At 41.1% G+C, this 21,519-nt stretch overlaps 2 protein-coding genes and 1 non-coding gene across 10 annotated transcripts in view; all 3 read right to left on the bottom strand.

The window, feature by feature from the left end:
- Positions 1–13,256, bottom strand: part of utrn (utrophin) — a 172,725-nt gene extending 159,469 nt beyond the window's left edge. For 3 of the 8 annotated variants that reach the window (XM_051407941.1, XM_051407940.1, XM_051407942.1), the window contains exon 1: positions 3,559–3,741. In XM_051407941.1, the coding sequence (XP_051263901.1) occupies positions 3,559–3,640 (82 nt within the window). In that variant the 5' untranslated portion in view covers positions 3,641–3,741. Of the gene's footprint in view, positions 1–2,180; positions 2,317–3,558; positions 3,742–10,547; positions 10,726–12,779 lie in introns of those variants that run through there. The other 5 variants (XM_051407934.1, XM_051407938.1, XM_051407937.1 and 2 more) reach the window with 4 other exon arrangements.
- Positions 13,257–16,234: 2,978 nt separating this feature from the next.
- On the bottom strand, positions 16,235–16,317 carry trnal-uaa (transfer RNA leucine (anticodon UAA)). The gene has a single exon. It is a non-coding gene; the product is annotated as a tRNA-Leu (tRNA).
- A 1,714-nt stretch (positions 16,318–18,031) lies between these two features.
- Positions 18,032–21,130, bottom strand: LOC127368621 (syntaxin-11). Its single transcript, XM_051409613.1, has 2 exons — positions 20,977–21,130; positions 18,032–19,241 (listed from the first exon to the last, which is right to left on the bottom strand). The coding sequence occupies exon 2, from the start codon at positions 19,234–19,236 to the stop codon at positions 18,334–18,336; it is 903 nt and encodes a 300-aa protein (XP_051265573.1). The 5' UTR covers positions 19,237–19,241; positions 20,977–21,130; the 3' UTR covers positions 18,032–18,333.
- Positions 21,131–21,519: the final 389 nt, after the last annotated feature.

Genomic DNA, 21,519 nt, shown 5'->3' with positions numbered 1-21,519 from the left:
CAGCTCACTGAGTACACACATGCTCCCAATATATTGTTATGTACACGCTTGCACACGCTCACACCACAGCATGAAGACTACAGACCAATTCTCTAATGTTCACAGCCTGTTTGTGGAGCTCTTTTTAAGACAAGGGCTTCAGTTAAAAAGATGTATGAATGCAAAAAAAAAAAAAAAACAAGTTAATACATTCTGCATAACCAAAAAAAGTTTATTCCAAATCTAATTTCCAGGCTGCTCCAATCTCCTTCACCCAGTGTTGACCAACATTACATAAGCAAGACTTGACAGCACTGAGAAGATTGAGAAAAATGAACCTCAAAACATGACATAACTGGGCAAGAAAAAGAAATTCACAGAAACACACGTTCCTCAAGGCAGCCAGCTGGAAACACAGAGCAGACACATAAAATATACAACCCCAGTCTATTAACGCTCCCTCCCTCTCACAGGTGGAGAGAGCCTGTGACCACACAGCAGGGACAAGGGGCAAATGGTGGGAGGCACTGAGGTGAAAATCAAACAAACCATCAGGGTTTCCACGGCAGCATCACATAGTAAACATGAGAGAGCGGAGCTTAGACAAATCGAGATATTTACAAAGTTTAACCGCACCACTGAGCAGCAATTACCTTCAGCCAAGTTATTCTTCAGAGGTAGAACTTAGATTTCCCTAGTCGCTATGTTGGCAAAACTTTAAAATACATGTGTGGCCACTGAATGAACCACAGTTAACTGAGTAACCATACATTTAGCTCCAGTGTCAGCTGAAGTGACTGAAAGTTTAATTGGCAGAAAACCAACTGGGATGTGTGTTTGAAAGCTGTCACCTTGTTCAAAGTCACTGTACCAAAAGTTATTTTTTTGTGTGTGAAATTGGATGCAAAGTGCACACTTTACTTGGGTCACTGGTGATGAAAAATGAAGGAAAGCTTGTGTCTTGGCTGTGAAACAACTGTCAAGCAGAGGCTGCACTCGTAAAAAGAAGCAAAAAAAAGTTTCCCCAGGGTGAACTTCACCTTGAAGTGAGCCAGGAAGGGGGCTCAGCTGTTGGCTCTACTGTCTTTCAGCACAGCACCACCCACAGCCTATTGGGGGGCACTAATCCTTACACAGGACACACACATAGTCCTACAACAATCACACTGTTAGGCTTTCAAGTCAACCATTGTTCATCACTTAACTTACTCTTACAAATGTTCTCCTTTCCCCACATATGCAGACACAAAAGTGGATGTAAAAACTCACTCCTATTCGTTTGATTGCAGAGATGCATTTTATTTTGACTCTATAGGTTGAAAGGAATGCATAGAATTCCTATAATTTCCCCTGCATTCCTCCCTCCTCCCTCCAGTGGTCACTTGTCTAAGCTTGTCCCAGCCGGCACAGCCTTGTTGACACTCTTCCCTCGCCAAGATCTGGGAATTTGTAAGCAAAACACTTCGAACGTCCAGAAAGATTACCCCATATCCCCACTTAGCAGCTTTAAAAACACCTCTGCGGTGTGCATAGGTGCACGATTTGGTGTAATTAGGGGTGAACAAGAATGGTGAGGTGAGGGGAACTGCAATTTAGTGAAGTCAGAGCAGGCTGATGATCTGTAAGCAGGAAGCCAAGTCAGTGATATAAACTGTAAATCACTGCTGCAACTGCTAAAATGAGAGTGAAATAAGCAAAGTCAGGGAAAATTAAACCGTTAAGCTGAGTCTGACTGGCTTCAGCTACCAACTACATTTATCACAATCCAATCAAATACATTTTAAGCGTCACGTGTTGGAAACCTAATATAGTATACAACATTTATGCCACTACTTTTTCAGATTCTGATATTAAGACAGACATTTCTTGCATATGTATACAATATAAATATATATGTATACAAATATATATATTTGTATACGTCTCCTTAAAACTGATATAATCGTAAAACCTGCAGGATCTTAAGTGTGTTTGCCGAAGAGGAGGAGAAAGTACACTAGAAATGTTGTTACAACTCTGTTTTACTTGAAAAACGATTATCTTGCTTTCATAGCAAGCTTGCATACACCTTGATCAGATTGCAGGAAACTACTAAAAATATACAGCAACTGTCACCTTGGTCTACCCCACCTAGCTGCTCCACCTGTGGCACACCTATCTGCCAACAAGCCATGTGTCACACACCTGTCAAAAGTTCATACCTCTGAGTTTGAGTCCATACTCTGCCATCTTTTACGCTGAGCCGAAAAGCAGCAAAAGAAAAAAAAAAAAAGTTTTAAAAAGTGTATGAAGGAATAGTCCAAGAGAATCAGCGCAAGACAGTATCTGACATTCCTGCCTCACTCTCCTCCTCTCTCCTCTGGCTCTGTCACTCCTTGACCAGCAAGGGAGGGGAAAAAAATCTGAAGAATGCCACAGCAAAGAAAGAAGGGAGGGAAAGAGGGACATTGTCAATGAAAGGGAAACAGATTGGGGGCAGAGCAGAACAGGACGGGGCAAGCCAAGGGTGGGAGCCATAATGCATCGTGGGATAGGGGATGAACGCAGATAAACACAGAAACACTGTTCTGCACCATCTCTGCGTGCAACCGGACAGAATGCAAGTGACGTGACAAGATGGGAGAAAGAGACAAAGAAGCGCATATCAGCCAGAGATCAGCGCACAAACACAGACACAACACAATGGTAGAGAGGCAATGTGGTGGGGCAAAGCAAGGCATCAACTTTTTTGATCTGCATTTGCCGGAAATCTCAACACACACCCACCACAATCTGATCCAACCACCCCCCCGCCCTCAATATATATAGATTATATTACACATATCCTTAAGCGGAGACTTTTAACATCATAACCAATGTAGCTGTCACACAACACGCAGGAGCATGAATGTGAGCAATTTAATATACTGAGTCATAAAATAACTGCAGTGAATGTGGAAAGGTTTGCGCTCTTGGCTCAAGGCTTCCTAAGAAGTAGTGGGTGTTGCCAAGGTGAATAGACCAGTGGTATAGAAAAAGGCCTGCACCTTAACAAATAACTGGGCATCATTTATGTCAAATTTAAATCTGATGCAACGTGAAAAATGTGAAACAGGACCATAGAACCATAGTCTTATAACCGGAACATTCACCCTTATTTTACTTTCACATATTTCATCTTCATGTTCTGGCTTTATTGTATTATTATTATAATCCAACATACAAACCCTCTTTCTACATGATGACAGTGAGCAATCTCTACATTTCATTTCAAACACATGAAATGCAGTCCATCACAAAAGTAAGCAGATGTTGATGGTTAAGCCACACACAGATGCATAATTAGTTCTTGCAAAAACAAAGAAGAGCTAAAGATAAAAGTCACTGGAAGAAAAGATGTCACAGATAATGTTAAATCTGAATTTAACCAAGGACATTGTGCTGCTGTGGGTATGAAAAACTGGGGCATTCGGTTTGGTTTAACAGCCCTTTCAGCGAGTGAAACAGATAAAGTGGCTAATCACTTTGTGAGTTAAGTGGATAAACAGCTCAGTTTCCTGTAATGCTTGTTTGAATCCACTGAACTACATATTTACTTACCTAGATAAAGACTATTCTCAGGCTTCCTTTTCCTCCTGAAAAAGTTGCGCTTCCTCCAAGACATCCACTTACTTAAATTCATGACGGAATACAAGACTTTTTACAACAAAAAAAAGAGAAAAAGAAGGAGAAAGAAACAAAAATAAATCCGGAACAGGAAGACAAGGTGGTGGCGGTGGTGGTGGAGGGTGGAGAATGTGAGAAAAGAGAAAGAGGAAGTAGCGGTGCGAGTGCATTTATCAAGTTCGCTGGGTCTATTTATTTGGGGTGCTGGGCCGGGTTGCATGTGACGTCACACAAATGCTCAAACACACACACACACACACACACACACACACACACACACACTCAACAGGAGGGTGAGAAAAGTGAGTGACAAGCGCAGGGACGGCTTCAGCTTGTCAATTAAAAGGTAAGTGACAGGTAACATATAGGTGTGTGTGTGTGTGTGTGTGTGTGTGTGTGTGTGTGTGTGTGTGTGTGTGTGTGTGTGTGTGTGTGTGTGTGTGTGTTTGTGCCACATGCATTGCTTTTACTGACTGCTGATTCTCCCCTATAAAACACAAAGTACTGACGGGGACGACAAACGTCATTCTCCCACGCCGCAGTGAGTAACAGCAGATAAATATCATCCAGAGTGACTTAACCCTAAAACATGCTGACACTCTGGGCTACGACAGCCACTTCCTTTACTACTGTTTATATGAAAGTGAAACCTTTGACGATTAAAGGAAAGATGACTAACTGAATAAATAAACGCAGGACATAGGGTCAAAACAGTGACACAGCTCCTGACATTGAATGCAGGTCTGTGAGCCAGCGCAGTGGAACAGGGAACAGGGCAAAGGCCTGAGTCCATTTGCCCATTGACATATTTAGTGAATGAGGGGCAACTGAGCAAACAGCTCGATTCCCACAGAGATGGTGAAGTACAGAGAGATTGGAGTGAGACCAGAGGGGAGGAGGGGGTGAAAACAGAGAGAGAAAGTTAATTTTCCTGTACTTTGTTTTCTCTTTTCCTTTCCTTCACAAAAAGGAAGTAGAGGAGGAATACCGGCCCCGGTCCACCCGTGACCAACTTCCAGAGTGATTAAATTAAATCTACTTCCTTCCATAGAGAGTTGCAGCAGCTGGTCTGGTCGCAACTCAGAGGAATGAGTTGGGCTGGGTGAGGCTGGCCTTGGCAGTGACTAAAGGAATAAGAGACCGAAAGGGACTTTCCACTGCACTGCATCAGTCATGAACCCAGAGACAGGCGTCCCCCTCTGTCATTCCGTCTTCGCACACCACCCCGAGAGCATCCATCATCGAGCTGCTTGAATGAAGCCGTGCGAGTGCATATGCACTGGCATAAACATCTCCCTCTGTCTTTCTGTCTGTCTGTCTGTCTCTCTCTCTCACAATTAATTTACTTATGGTAGTTCTTCAAATCCAACTCCCATGTCTGACTATTGGCTGGAAGAAATGCTGTGAGTTCAGAGCTGTTTGCTTACTGGATGTTTGCTACCTTAACATGAATAATTAGTAAGATAATTCCTTAAGAAAGTAGAAGGTATAATTCAATTACTGTTGATGGATCAATGAAATAACTCATCCTTATCATACAACGTTATTAAAATAAAATTAATCATAGGTTAGGTCAAGCTACGAGGGTCCATCAAAGCCACCTCTCTCAGAAGCCCAGGAAACCACACAAGACCTTATCTACATAATAAATAAATAATGTACAATCAATGATAATCACATGCACACGCCTTCTAGTTGTACTAGTACAGTAGGCTTCACTATTAACACCCATCCTCTACTGACAGAAAATATTCGTTCCACTTTTTGATGTTCAATGTCCTTGTGATTAAATAATGTAATTAACTGCACCATCTTTCTCTCAGCCTCCCGCCCTGATTGTCATCTTTGATATCAATTTGTGATCTCCACCCATTACAGCCATTAGAGGCTACTGTTAGAGGAAATTCTGCCACTTCCACTTCTTTTACAAAGCATTTCCCCTTAATGATTATTAAGATTAGTTTTAATTTTCAAACATATAGCAGTTAACAAGACCAAGAAATGCAGGGTATGTTGAAAATGGCTGCTTTTACATACATTTTAGGGTTTTTCTTTAATAAAATACCTTTCAGGAGTGGCTGTGGTAATTGCTGTGCTTCTCACACACATACAGAGTAGATGAGTCAGTGGTCCAACCAACATTCAAGAGATGGAAAATTCAAAATCTCCCACAATGCCACAGGGCTCCTCCCTTGGAAAAAGTAGATTCCCATGTCTGAATCCTCAGTCTCTTTGTAGAGGTTACATATAACCACAGCTTCCTTGGTTTAAGTCTGACCTGAGACCATTTGGCGTGTCAATTCCTGTCTCTAGCCTGTCTATCCTGTCTGTCTCTACTGACCACTCTGTGCAACGCTGAAGAACACAAACACAATGGGTTGTGATGGATCCGTAATATTCGAAACTATCTCCAGGATAGGTAGTGAAAAGCCCCAACTATAGAGTTTTATCAACACCACTTTTTACACAGTGTCAAAAAGCTTTAAACTGTTTGCACTATGCAGCTAATTTTAGCGCCATTAGTACTAGAACAAGTAACACAAACTTGTGAACAACCAAAGGGACAAGTAAAACACCTTCAGCACTATGAGAAAGTGGGAATTTCAATAATGGGATTCAATCCCTTCAAGTTATTTACTTAGTAGGGAAATACCACTGTAGCTTTAAATGGTTAATCTAAACTCTCTCTGGGCCTCAGCCTGTTTTTTGTTTTAGTAAATCCTGTCATGCGAGGGGTCAGAAGGTAGATTGGGCAACGTGGCTTTGTAGCCCTAATGAGCAAGGGAAAGGGGGCAGAGAGGGGGATTTACACTGGAAGGGCTTTCTTTGGGAAAGGGAGATTCACAGAAAGAGGAGACCCGTTTGTATGTGTGTAACAACCACAGGAACATTCAAGACTGATCATTTTCTGCCATTTCCAGCCTTCTCTTGCAGAGCTGAAATGTCATCTGGGCTGGGCGGGGTGTTTGTACACTGCTGGACGCACACACATTCACATGCACATGGACCAAAGAGGCAGAGTCCCCATAGACAACCGCACCCAGGGGAGATGTTTTGGCCAGTGCTTCCATTCCCAAATTTCCAGCCAGGATTTTGCAGAGCTGGTTTCCTCCCACTTCCCAGGCAGCCAGATTCAGCAACAAGCAAAGAGACTAACACAAACACACACGTGTGTCTAAATATTGCTGCTGAAGACCCATCCAGCTACATTCCCTGTGGACGCTCTGCTTCCTCAAAGTCAAAACACACTATGAGAACTCTCACTGACCGTAGACCCATACAAGAAAACGAAGCACAAAAAACACCAGAGGCAAAGAGGAAGAAAAATAAAAAATTCAGGTCATGACATCTCAGAACGAAGGGGCGGCCACAGTGAAAGCTCCTTTGTTTTGATTTGTGTTCCATGCTACCCACACATGCAGATGCACACCCATTATTATGTATTTGCATAACACTGCATACCACTGCACTCCCTGACAGTTAGGTACCGGCTCTTGCTGTCATAGCTAGGTGGCGACACTCCAGATAACTTTAATGTTACAACCAATTATTTCTGAATAAGCAATACAATCTCTTTCCACACAAACACACACAGACACTAGCTGAAACATTTCCACCCTGCTACAAGAGGCCAAGGCTAGAATTAAGGATCCATGACATGTAGTTGAGCTAGTATGGTGACAAATCTGCTTTCCACACCCTCCACACACCCTCCACACACCCTCCACACACCCTCCGTTTGGTGACAATCGCAATCCTGTTCTCAGATACAACCATAATTCTTTCATTAGGCTGCACGTCACGCCCAGATGTAAAGTGTAAGCAGATGGTTTTCTGTGTATCTCAAAAGGTAACGCTAAGAGGGTTAGGAGTTACAATTATACAAAGGCAACCAATTTCAAAGCTGTATACACTCAAGGAGCTGCAGGGCACCTACCAAATCTATAAATTCAAATGCTGTTATTCTCACATTTACATTTGCACAGACACTGAACTATAGGAGAAAGTAATAAGATAGGGGAATTTAAGGCATAAAACAGAAGAGAAAAGATGGAAGAAGAAGAACAGGTGGGGTAAGCAGAGCTGTATGAGGAGGCTCTTCCACAGCAAGTGACAAATAAACAGAGAGGAAAAAAGGGTCCGTTGAGTGTCCATTATTGTGTAACGGCTGTTAAACAACAACCCCTCCATCCTGTGGATGATATTTGACCTTTCACATTTGTCTGCACTCTGGAATGAGCAGGGGGGGAGGGGAAGTGCACTGGTAGGATAGGTAGATAGGGCTTCAGGAGGTTATAGGGTAATCCAACCAGAACTTTGTCAAAAAAATGTCTGGAAGCACTTCTTAACATCTGTTTTCAACTCATTTAGAACTGCTGTGCCATGTGGTCAACCACACACACATCTGGTTCTCAACAGAGTTCAGCCCATTAGGTCAATTTTAGGCCCTACAGGTGAGGATTTCTTTCATTATAGGTTGTCTGTAGAGGATTTCTTTAGACTTATTGTTTAATCTTTTAGTCTATTAAATGGGAGACAAAAATGCCCATCACAAGTTCCAAAATATCTAAAGTTTAGGTCTGATACTTTCTCCAGCATCACACAGTTCTACCCTGCATCCTCTTTTCATTTGTTCTATACTGAACATTTTTTTTGTCTCTCGTTCTGGTCCACTGCGAGCTTGCATAACAAGCTGACACGCAGGAAAACATGAGCAACCCCCCACGCCCCTCAAGAGGCATGAGTGTGCATATGTCTGTCAAAGGGACTGTCTAGCTTCCTGAACTCCGTCATAGGAGGCAGAGCGACACACACACACACACACACTGTAGTGGTGATCCCACTGTAGTACTAGTTTAGAAATGGAACAGACACCAGCTGAAATAACTAAACCAAAGCTTCAGAATCACAGAATCTGCTCAGACGCTCCACAAGATCAGAACTGTCGGTCAATCAGTAATGATGACAAAAAGAAAAAGAGGAATGTGTGTGTGTGCATGTTGTTTGAGGAAATTCCTCAACCATTCAAACACACCCCCATGGTGGCCGGCTGGAGATCACGTGAACAAAGTACAGTAATGCGTTTCTCACGAGTCTCGTCTCAGCTGTGAAAACATCCTTTCACCTGCCCACACACACACACACACACACACACTCACCTGCTTGTCAATCACCTCTCGAAGCCCATGTTTCAGCCCCATGTAGGCTACAAATTTCTCTCTTTCTCACCATCTATTATCCAGTCTCAATTGACACCGACACTAGACACCGCAGTAGACAACCCCAGGTTTGTAAGGCTGTCACAAGATCAATGTTAATAATCAGTCTGTATAGTTTTGAACAGGCTTAGCGCCTTAAAAAAATGTGTGTGACGACAGAGCATGTGAGGAAAGGAGCTATATACATATTACATGTGTTCTGGTGAAAAATAAGAATTTCTCATTGTGAAGCTTGCAGCTGTTTCCTCTTGGTTTAACCTGGTTTCAGAGAGTTTACACACTCTTAATAATAAAACAGAACACCTGATTTCAGCTATAGTTCTGTAAACCCACCGCCGACACACACATACACACACACACCACAAAAAAAAAAGTCCACAAGGTGAAGATAAAACAGTCAGGATACTGCTTGCAGGTGACCTCGACACACATGTGCCCTGATATATTTTGTGGGTTGTGTGCAGCTAAGCTACGTGCTAAATTCCCCCCCTCCTTGCCATAAAAGAAAACATTACTTTTGGTGTTGCTAGGGAAACCTGAATCTTTGTAAGAAAAAGCACTGCGGTCTGAACACAAGTGCTGTAAATTACAAACTCCATCGGCACGGTGGAATTCCTGGCACAGAATCCGCCAGCATACTGAGGCTGGGCGGGTGGAGAAAGCTGGCACTTGGACTAGACAGGATGGATAAATCTGACCACTTCTCTTTTGATGATTACTTTTTGTATTTCACAGTTTACAGTACAGAGAGAGAAAGAGAGAGAGAGAGAGAGAGAAAGAGACAGAGACAGCATAGATGGAGATATCCTGAGTCTTGCTCAAACTCAGGATGTGGGCCGGGTACCACTTTTGAAGTGAAGTGTTTATTCCATAATTCACAATTATTATCAATATTACAAACTTACATTATCTACCAATGTCACTTTACACAGAATTTTAAATGTGGAATAGTTTGCCAACCTTTTCAGCCTTATATACAAGTATTAATATATTAATTTAATGTGAAATACACACTAGGCTTCTGGAGGTCACAGTTTCTCTTTCTTCTTCTGTCTCCCTCAACATCACTTAATGTTAAATTAAAAAATTCCACCTTTCAGCAGAGATGGACACAGTAATATTCTAGATATTGCACTGCTCTTCCTCAACTAAAGCACTCCTTCTGCTAGAGTAACAACTTGTTTGTGTGTCTGTCTCTCTCCGGGGGTGGCGTCTACAAAAGATTAACCTATGGAATGATCCACGGTGAAAGGGATCACAGGGTGCGGCCCTCCAAACCCATCCCTGCATTCTTGTCTTCTCCATTTCTCTGCTGCCATTGGTCACTGTTCCTGTGACTTTCTCTTTCTCCCAGCAAACGTGTTACAATCAACCATCTCCTGTTCTCTTCGTGCCTTCTGTTGATTGCTTTGCCTCTGTCCCTTCTGCCTCCATGGGAACTGAGGTTAACCATGAACAACAGGATTTCTGGCTCTGTCAGAGTTTCCTCTCAGCGACCGCTCTTATGGCACGTACAACAAAATGTTCTTTCTGTGCATCTGTGAGAGAACCCAGTCATTTTACTGAAGACCCCTCACTGATCTGACAGCATTTGGTTCTACAAACATGCTTACGCGCTCTCCAGGCGATATAGAGCAGCAAACATTAACCACAACCTCATGATAACAATCTCAATAACGGCAAAAGCTATTAAAAAAAACATACCAGATCTCCACTTGATGATGTCGTTGAACTCTTCATTGGCTCCTCCCTCTGCGATGTCACTGTGCGATGCCATGGTAGCCAATGAATTCAATGCCTTTATAGGTCGAAATTGTGCAGTACTGTGATAATTCTGGTACCAGGCCTCTTGACACACAGTGTAACAGCCCTCTTTCTGCACCTGTAAATGAAAGAAAGCTTAAAACTCACATTCACTGTGGCTCAGTTGCTTCCAGTTCTTTAGCTCCTTTTGGCTTTAATGTGACTTTAAGCAGTGGAAATAATCTCACAGGGAGGCCTGGAGAGTGGAGGTGTCACATGCATGGGAGTTACACACACAAAAACATTCAAACATGGTCACATAGCACACAGGAAGCCCTGGCACTTCACGAGGAACACCGTAGGTCGTTAAGCACTAACACCTGTTTGAGACCTCACCTCAGTGTCTGTTCGACGGGGCTGAGGAAGAAACAAACTGGTGTCACACAATGTCCTTAGGCTGACTATCTGAGCGCTGATGTATGTGTAAAACAGCTAGTAATTGATCCTGTAATAATGGACAATCATGTTGTAGACTCAGCTCAAGAACAAACTAGCCAATAATCAAAGTGTTTGAAGCAGCCACAAAGCATCAAGCAGAGGTCAAATTGATCTTTGACGTGTTTTAGTGGGCTTATTTTGCATTGGGTGGCGCCTACTAACCATCATATGCAGTCAAATGTAATGTTTCCTCCTAGTATTCAGTCCTGAACTTCACGCTGAAGCAGTTTTTCCACTGTATAAGTTGTAAGACTTCCATAAATGCACATTCTAATTATATTTAATTGATTTTCATTTAGTCACTAGTTCAAGTTCGGTCCCTGACAATAATTTCACTGGATGGTATGGCAGAGCATGACTGCACGCAGTGGATAAGGTCTGTCATTGTGCAACCAAATGATTCTTTCATTGGATCAATTAAGTTTTTCAGGCTCAAAGGTTAACAAAACCAGAAGAGCAGCTAAACCTGGACTATGATTTCTTAGAAGTGATGAGAATTTCCTCTACGGGGTTTGTGAAATACTACATTGCAGTTACGTCTCATTTAATGTGCTAATTTTCCATGCAAATAGCACTGTTTTCTATCTGTGAGTCATCGGTTTCACAAAGGACGCTGTCATGTGTGCTCAACTTTCAGTACCTCCAAAAATGAAACACCATTTATCACAAAATCTCCAAACTGTTTCGACTTGGACTCGTGAATCTGCTTCTCTTGTTATTTCTCTCAGTCTTGATGCAGCTTTTTGAGACCTTTTATTTGTGTGTGTGTGTGTGTGTCTGTGTAAGGTTAACGCTTGTGCATGAGGTCTGTTTTAATTCAGGGTGTCCGTTCATTAAAACACTCAACCATGTCCACTCTCAAAATAGCTTGTGTTGACCATGAAAGGAGTTAATGTGCAGTTTTGTTTTGTTTTTTTTTATCTAGCAGTGCTTGGTGAGTTACAGTTCTTCAGGGATGATGCAAGACCCAAAAATAACAAATGTAAACTCAAGGAAAAGACAGCCCCCATCTATCTTGCTGGTGTCTTTACAATTTCGGTTCCTCTCCACTGCTGAGGGGAGTAGCTTGGACAACCGAGGCAAAACAACAGAAGAGATACAATCAGCCAGGTTAATAATACAAACTATTTAAACTATAAGTGTACATTTTAAAAACAAGCCTGGTTGTAGTTCGGTACTTTGTAGTTTTTTTGGTTCATTTGAATGAAAAGCAAACTTCATGAAAACTGAAGGAGATTTTGCTGTCTTCCTGATAAAAAAAAAAACACACAATGATACGGCGACAAAACACATGAAAAGGGGACTTTAACTCTAAAATCTGTGGTGGCCTTGTGGTAGTTAATGTTTTATCTCTTAGGTATGACTGCGGTATTTGGGGCTTTTTGTTTTTTTTAAATCAAGCCATATCTGCCATGTGTACAACCCCCAGCTGCTAAGCTACGTGCAAGACCTCAAGTTAAAGAAGTAAAACATAAAAAATTCTAAAAAATTTAAAAAAACGTGTTGTTTGAGGACTTATTTTAAAACATTTTAAAATGAATTGTTTTTTTAAAACCGTTGATACAATGACGGTTAACGTTGCAGGTCCCACAAAATCACACACACACACACACACACACACACACACACACTTATACACACACACACTCTCTCTCTTACACACACACACACACACACACACACACACACACTCACCTCTGCTGTCACCAAGGAGTCAGGAGACGTGCTCCCTCAAAACAAGTCCAAAAAGCGTGTACAGTATGGGCAGACAAACACAAGTAGAAAAATCTATTTAAAAGTTTTAAAATAAAATAAAAAAATAAAAAAAAGTGCATAAATCCAATTGATTTAAGGCATTTCTTTCCCCCCACGAGGCACTCTTCTTAACTAACAAGCTAACTTAAAGGGAACCGTCCTCAAACGCGCATCCAGTCTCCACAATGTGCCTCCTTAACAACAACAACAAAAAAGAAGAAAAAAAAAAAAAGAGACGCCTTTTTGCTGCAACGGAAAACACAAAGTACCGTAGTCTCGGAGAGCCACACGGCGGGGCTGTCTCTTGGGAAACGGAGAGATGGTTGTTACATTTCACGGGTGAACGCCGCAGTACTCTGGACTCAGGTCCCACAACTTTGTTCCTGTTGCTTACTTGACTCTTTCTCCCTGCCGCTTACGCCGATGTTAAGCTACACGGAGATAGAGAAACATAACGGAAATGCTACTACAACAGGGGGGGCCTTCAAAGTAAAAGGGCGTAAAAGACGGGTGCATAGGTTTTTTATGTCAGGGCTTACAACATAATGCCACTCCATATATTACATTTATACTATGTGAAATAGCTTTTGAGACATTATGTATGATTTAAAGAATGACATTTGCTTCTGTTTCTAGTTTTACTCCACGGCTATGACCATTTTAAGGGAGCTTACTCCTTCCCCAGCGCAGAAGTGAGATTTATTTTGAAGGTCCAGAGCGGAAGCACCGTGTTCACTGAGGACAGCTTCACGCTGGGTCTCGAGCCGTTCCCTCTGGCTGTAAAAGTTTTCCTGACGCGGAGATGGAAACATGGCGCGGGGTGGGCGTCACGTGACGTAGCACCAACGAAACCAGTGATTCCCAGTGGAAAACACAAAGCTGCACCAGGAACTTTAATGGGATGGAATAAAAAAAAATAAAAAAAAAAACTGGAAGGTTTAGTAGGCCAAGGGTCTTTGAAACTTTCCCTTAGCAAAGGCACCGAGGACGAAGCCATTTGATCCATTTTCAGTGTTTTATTGTAATATGTGTGTAATGTGAGAAATATAACTGTATTTACTTGGATTATGAAAACTATTACAGTTTACAGATCTTGTGTTTTAGTAAAAGTGGCTATATTACATTATAAACTGTAAACCCTCTGTAATTCTGACTCAAAACATAGACAATCATTCTTTTGCACTTTTTGCACATTAATACTGTACATTGATCTTGTATATATATATATATATATATATAGTTATATATAGTTATATATAGTTATATATATATTTATATTTTTTGTGCTGAATGTTGTATATATATATATGTTGTTTGTATAATATGTCGTTTGTATATCTGGAGTGTTGTAACGAAAATAGTTTCCCCCTGGGATTATTAAAGTATTTCTGATCTGATCTGATAAACAAACTCTATTATGAGTTAAACTCCTGTATCTAAAACCAGAGGTATTGTCAGTAAAATGTAATAAAAGCATCAATAATGTACCGTCAGTATTTTATTATATATTATACTGTATTATTATAACATTTAAATGCTGAGCCAGAACAAGTTACTACATACAAACTACTTTATTCAGTTTAATCTATAACACAGAATCATTTTACTGACTGTACATGTGTTTTTATTGAAGCTATTATGAAAATCAACTAGTTTCATCAAATAAAATGTACAATTAGTACAATATGTGTTTATGGTTTCAGTTCTAGTAAATGTACATAGCTACATTCCACCACTGATTGCTTAACTTTTCATTGGAGCCCCCCCGCTCATAACAAACACCTGCAAATTATTGGACAAATTCAGGGAACATAAAACATTTAATTCAATAATAATAAACTTTATTTATAGAGCACCTTTCATACATTAAATGCTAACAAAGAAACAAGCAGATCAGACAGTTAAAATGTGAACATTTAAAAATAACATTAACAATATAAATAACCATAATAATAACAACAAAAGCCATTATCATTACCATAAACCCTTCCACTACCTCTTGGATCAGGTATCATTTTATTATACTGCGTGATGTGTTGGCCTGAAAAGAAACAACTTTTCCAGTACCTGAGGGGACTGAATAATAGATTAAGGCCCATTCGAAAGAGTCTCCGAGGCTTTGGGGATGCAGAGATGTTGATCTTCCATTGTAAGCCCTCATGCTTCTCCCTCCCTCTTCTCAGTTGTCAGGGCTCTTTTGTGGATGCTTCCTCGCACAGCTGAAAGAAGAAGCTCAATTTCACAAATTAGTGCTCTCTTAGGCCCCGGACACCTATCAAGTGACAGCATATTTATTTGGTGGCGGGTATAGATGGAGTAAAGGGACAGGAAGAAATGCTTCACTGACATATTTACGTAGACTCTTATGTAAAATGGGGACATCTTAAATATCAAGGCTCCACACAGGCACAGTTACACGCAGGTACTGCTGATTGTTTACATTCATTCAACACTACAGTGCAAAAGACCTATATAAAAATCTCAGTGGGTTGAGAAAGTTTCACAATACTCATTTCACATTCATGTTTCTTGGACCCATGTAACAGTGCAGCAAACTTCTGAATACAACTTAAGAAGAGTTACAGCTGTTTTCCTGCGGCAGATGCAGATGACTGGGTATCCATGAATCTAAGGCATCGCCCTTGCAGTTAAATTATAGGGGTGAGAGTGTGTAGGCCTCCACTAGGGCCTGTGTTACACCACAGACCAGAGACTACAGCGAGGGCTTACAGTGCCCTCTTCTGCCTCAATGGTGCAACTACTCTCTGAAAATAGACCACGGAAACCTGGAGGACTTCACTAAATACACTAAATAAATACAGCGTTAAAGACATATATTTATGCACTTATAAATATGTTCTCCACAATCAACCTAGTTGAAAGTAATTATGGGTATCATCTCATGGGCACATTCATCAAATATAGCAAATGCATAAATACTGTATGTGCCAGCAGGAGGTGGGCTTGTACTGTAAAAATCTTCATCAATCTAAAAGAGTTTATTTTGTTTTACAATACCACATTGTTGTCAATCATGACCAAATGAGCTACAGATTAATTGTACAAAAATGTATTTAAACACTTTACACTGTCTTTAGGTGCCGTTAGTTGATACACGTAAAGAATTAACACTTAATACCACGTCTTTCTTGTGAATGTCTTCGCTTTTGTCACGTTACCACTACTTACGGAGGCCAATGTTGTATTTTTCTTTGGTGCATTAGATGAAAAGAAGCCTACCATTCACAGCAAGAGTGTAATGACTGCGTCTGACTACCTCGCATAGAGACGTGCTGTTTCTATCCCATCATCCAGGGCTTTTGTTTTAGCGGACAAGTTTATTATTTATATCGAGGTAATTCAAAGACGCAGATGGAGACGTAACTAAAAGGCTATACCAGGAGTGGGGTTCGAACCCACGCGGACATATGTCCATTGGATCTTAAGTCCAACGCCTTAACCACTCGGCCATCCTGGTGTATACACCGCATCCCGCCACATTTCCACTAGAAAAACTATATATAATAATAATATAATAATAATAATTTCCAAATAACCATGGAGTTTGAAACGCACACGATTGTTACAACGGCTCCCCGCATTACCAAACGCCTCATGTAGGGATTAACCACGATGCTAGCGCTGTGTTAGCCTCTAGCAGCTAACTTGTAGAGGCAGACTGACGCAACACAGCTTTTAAGACAAAATGTGGTTAGATTTAAGTGTTCAAAAGCACTACCAGACATAATAATGTCAGCTTATTGTATTGCTTGAATCCCTGTTATCGTTACCAACAGAAATGGTGCCACGCCACAAAAATGAGGGTGCGAAGGAAAAGCAAAACCCCAAACAGAAAAGACCTCTGGAGGCATTCACGGATCCGTGCAGGAGAAGTTACCGGAGTCGGTAGGAGACTTGAAGTGACAGTGACGGCTACTACGGGCTGACCGCGGCACTGAAACCGGACACGCACGGACGAGTCGCCTATCATGTGTTGGCTTTGTATTTCCCATTTTACAACACATATTTACACTTCTCTCTTCTGTATGAGACAATATAGTTTTATTTTTACTTTATTTATAAATTGCAAAATGACTTTCAGTGGTTATTTCTGACATTGGTACAGTGTACGAACAACCAAGGGTTTCATTTTGTTTAATGAAATCTGTTTAATTGTACAGTTAAAGGCTTCTGTGTGGCAACTGGTTGGTTTTAATATGATCAAATGTAACTTTGTTCTGGGATATGGAAATAATATAAACCACTAAAGCACTATATGAACTGATTACATTACATTAGTACCTGACAGTCCCTGTGTCAAAATCTGGGATTAGTTCCTGACATAATATTTCAGATGACACTGGGCCTGCTAAGTTAATTTATTTTTAATCAAATTACCACACAACAGGCCTGGAGCCTTGTAACATACCATGGATAACACACACACACACACACACACACACACACACACAGCTCATGTTTGTCCCGAACCCCCCAAGCTGGTTAAATTTAGCTATGCTGCTTGCTCATGTTAAGGTTACTTATTTTTCAATAACAAGACATAAGCTGTAGCCTAACATAAACTACTGGACTAACCATCTTGTTAACATAATTTGTCTTCATATAGGACCACACAGGCTGACAGCTAAAGGCTACAGCTCTCTCATTTTACACTCAAAAAATAGATTGTGTCATGGGATCATGTGACATGTCTCTTGTCCAGTCTGAGTGAAGAAGAATCTGGAAGAGCAGCTCTCTCTCTCTCTCTCTTCCCCATTCTTTGGCTGACTGTAGAGCCATTTCTGACTTTTATACCTGCTTCAAAACCCACATCAACATAGCATTTTAAACCAAACGTACCTTTTGGTCATCAGAATGAAACGTCTCTCGTCATCTCATCGTCTTTGTCACTTTAGAGTTTCACTTTCTTTTAGTGTTTATTTAATTTCTGTGTATCTGAATCTCCTCCCACTTACATAAGACCAAGGTATTTCTCCTGAAGTACAACCACGTAGTGATGGTGACTTCGATAATTTACCGTAATCCTGTTCCCTCTTCTAAATGGATCTCATCTGTCACCACTAACTGCACCACCATCACTCTCATGACTCCAATTCTTCCACTTTTCTAAAAGACCTTATCCCCATGATTCAACTTACTATGTTGATGTTCTGCCAAGCACAACAAACCAATTTTAATTTACTACAACAGCATTTATTTTGCACGTCAGGGATCTGCTTAGCTGATTCAACTTAAATTAAAACGTATATATTTCTCTCACGCACACTCGCTTTTAAATTAATTATCTGATCCAAATAACAGGAACAGATATTTCTGTGTAAATCAAATTTAGACTGCTGGTCTTACATCTGCTGACTTACCATGAATTACAATACATTACATAACATTTCTTTTCAGCTGTCCATAACTTTTTACACAAGTAAATATTTATTTTTAATCATCCATAACATTGCATAAAGTCAAAAATAAGCCCTTAAAAAGTTTGGTTGTGTCTCCAACAGGGTAGACAGGGGCAACATTGTTGAAAAGGGTTTTTCCTCTTGTACTGTAGGGCCCTCTTGATGTCAACATTGATTTTGTCGACGTACTCCACAGTCTTACACACATTGGCCTCAATGTTATTGACCATGGATCCCTGCTCTTCCACCAGCATGGCCATCTGCATGAACAGGTCATGGACCTCCTTCAGTCTGGCCTCCAGCTCCACCAGCTCCTTGTGTCTGCCTTTAATCTCACACATCGCCCAACGGGACGAGCGTCCGCCTTGGGTCTGCAGGCTCTGGGAAAGCTCAGTCCATCCCTCACCACCTTTGTCCACCATCCCATCCAGCTGGTCATCAGTGATTTCAGTCCCCAGTATGGAGGCCTGCCTCTGGATCCTCCCCCGACACGTTTTCCTCTGCATCTCCTCTGCCTTATTGTAGTCACTCATGGCAGCGTGGAAGGTGCGGGTCAGTGTGTCATACTGAACTCGGGCAATGCGACTAGCAGCAGAGTTGGGACCTTCTTTCACCTCCAGCTCGCGGCTCTCTTCACCCAGGGTCTTAAGGCGGGCGTACAGGGCCTCCCCACGTTGCTGGATCCCTCTGGCAATGGAGTCAGAGTCCTTTTTGAGAAGGGTGAGGCGCCGCACAGAGGTGCCAAAGCGTTCATTATGGATGCTCAAGCGCTCCACCTCTAGGTGGAGCAAGGAGATCTCCTTACGTATGGAGTGGGCTTCCTTCAGGATGTTGTCAATAGCTGAGGTGTTCTCAAACAACACTGCCTGTTGAGACAGAGTCACTTTGTCTACATCATATTCAGGTCCATAAAACTCTGGCTCATAGTCCTCCTCCTCCTCGCTAATGGTCTGTAGCCTCTCCAGCATGTCCCGCATCCTGCCTGAGAGACCAGAGTTGAGCAAGATGTTGGTCAATCAGTTTCAGGTAGATTTTCATGATGATCAAATACATTAAATTCATAATACAAAGTTATTATCACGTGCATTATACACGAGTTTATACATGAGTTTATTATTTATATCGAGGTAATTCAAAGACGCAGATAGAGACGTAACTAAAATGCTATACCAGGAGTGGGGTTCGAACCCACGCGGACATATGTCCATTGGATCTTAAGTCCAACCTCATTATGGTAAGCCCTCATAGGGCTCCCCATAAATATTAAATACTATAATATTAATGATATTAAAAAGGTCCTATATTGTAGAAAGTGAAATTTGATGTATTTTATAATTATGAAACAGGTCTAGGTGCTATATAAATACTGTAAAAGTAGTTTAAACCAGCCAACAGACAACAACAGCAAAGTTGTGATTATTGTCACCCTCAACCTGTTTTTTGGTTGTTGTTTTAACTTCATTAGGGCACAAAGGAGTGCCCCGGAGTGATATTTGTTTGTATTCCACCTGAATACTTTTTGCATACACTCTGTTCCTCTTGTGTTTTAACTTTATTAACAAAACAACACTAAGCAGTCATTCCATTGCTGAGCCAGCAAGCTACAAGACAAAATTGTCAAGGAAAATCTGCACAATTGTTGGATGTCAGGAAGTCAATATAGGCATCATCATACCATTGTACAGCTTCCCAGGTTTCTGGTTTTCCCTCTAATGTCCTCAGCTGCTCTGCCACAACTCTTGGTGATTTAACATTACAGACTTTTCCTGATGAACAGTTAGCAATCGTTGAAGCAACAAGTGAAGCCAACTGTTATTTTTTAGCAGCTACTTAAGCCACAAACAACAAGTGAAGTTATCTTTCCATCAATGGGAAAAAACAGAATATATTATCTCCATAAAATGAGATGCAGTTTTACCGAAACCATTGTGTTTTTGTACACTAATTAGTGAGACCTCTCCCCCAGAAACACAGGGCAGCCTTAAAGAGACAGAAGACAAAATGGCTTCAGATAAAGGATGAACTGACAGGCTGCATGAAGGGCCAGTATAAAATAGGATTAAACAGTATTTTAATGGAGTCTGAGAATAAAAATATAGAGCTGGGAATTAGCATATGGTGACAGTAATGCCAATTGGAGGGATATGCTGATATCCAAAAGCTAATATATCAGTATTGTTTAACTAGTGATACAATGACTGGTCAGTTTATCTGTAGTTTCAGTCTGTGGCAATGACAGCAGTCACAGCTCAAAGGCTTGTTGGAATGTGTTCATTTAAACCAGGAACAAGGAAGACACCATCTTACTGAAAAAACAAACATTTGCTTTGAATGTGCTTTTGGTATGGCATTGTTGCACAGTATGTTTGTAAGAAGTACGTTAAGAAGTACATTCATTTGGTCAAACTCATCCTGCTCTAAACTTTTAAGACTGTGGTGCTTGCCTAAATCTCTGCCACTGATTGTTTCACACAGTCTCAGTCTGCACATAGAAAATCCATTTCCTCATACCATAGAAAATTGTTAAAAAGCTGTCACTGCGTATAATACAACAATTAAATGTCTTGTTTCTTGATGACCACTGAATCAGCCTAGTTTCAGTCTTTCCAAGCAGCTCGGGCAGTATCGCACTAATTAACTCCCACCAATTATCCACTTGTCCCCAGCTGCAGAAAATTCATGACATATCATTCAGCTATCAATGCTTAGTGTCTTACCTCTTGTAAATGGCTCCCACTAAAGCAGAAAGCAAGTAAATCCCTTCAATATGTCTCACTCTGATACATTTGGTCCAAGGCGCTTGAGAAACACATCTTTTTATTCTGAAGGAAGTTGTCTGCCGTGTGTTCATTGTGTGTGTGAATGCCGCCCCTTCCTCGGTGACAGACATGGGCCTTCCCACTGCAACACAAAAACACTTCCTTGAAGGGAGATGGGTATTTTAGCAGCTTTCTTTTCACTTCGGGAAGCAGGAGACTTATTGATTAAGTAAGACAGTTTTCCAATGGACCAATGTTCATGAGACCTGTATTGAGGAAATAAGTGTTTGACAGTGAACTGCTGTAACGCAAGCTGCCATTTGTTTGTATAGTGATGACACCTGTGTGTTAGTGCAGTGTTTCTCCAATGTGGGTATCTGTACTAGGGGTACTTTGGAGTACTGCAGGGGGTATGTGAGATTGTTTTAGTTTTTTTAATCTTAGAGTTAGTTACTATCAAACCACCATCATCATTTAATAATTTACATATATATAGTAATT

This window comes from Dicentrarchus labrax, unplaced genomic scaffold (genome assembly GCF_905237075.1).
Source record: "Dicentrarchus labrax unplaced genomic scaffold, dlabrax2021, whole genome shotgun sequence".
In the NCBI taxonomy this organism is placed as follows: Eukaryota; Metazoa; Chordata; class Actinopteri; family Moronidae; genus Dicentrarchus; species Dicentrarchus labrax.
The sequence above is the reverse complement of the archived record's forward strand: the minus strand, read 5'-3'. Positions and strand labels throughout refer to the sequence as shown.

What these genes read in the sequence shown, in the direction of transcription:
- LOC127368621 (XM_051409613.1), bottom strand. Translation starts at nt 19,236, where the DNA reads ATGCGGGACATGCTGGAGAGGCTACAGACCATTAGCGAGGAGGAGGAG.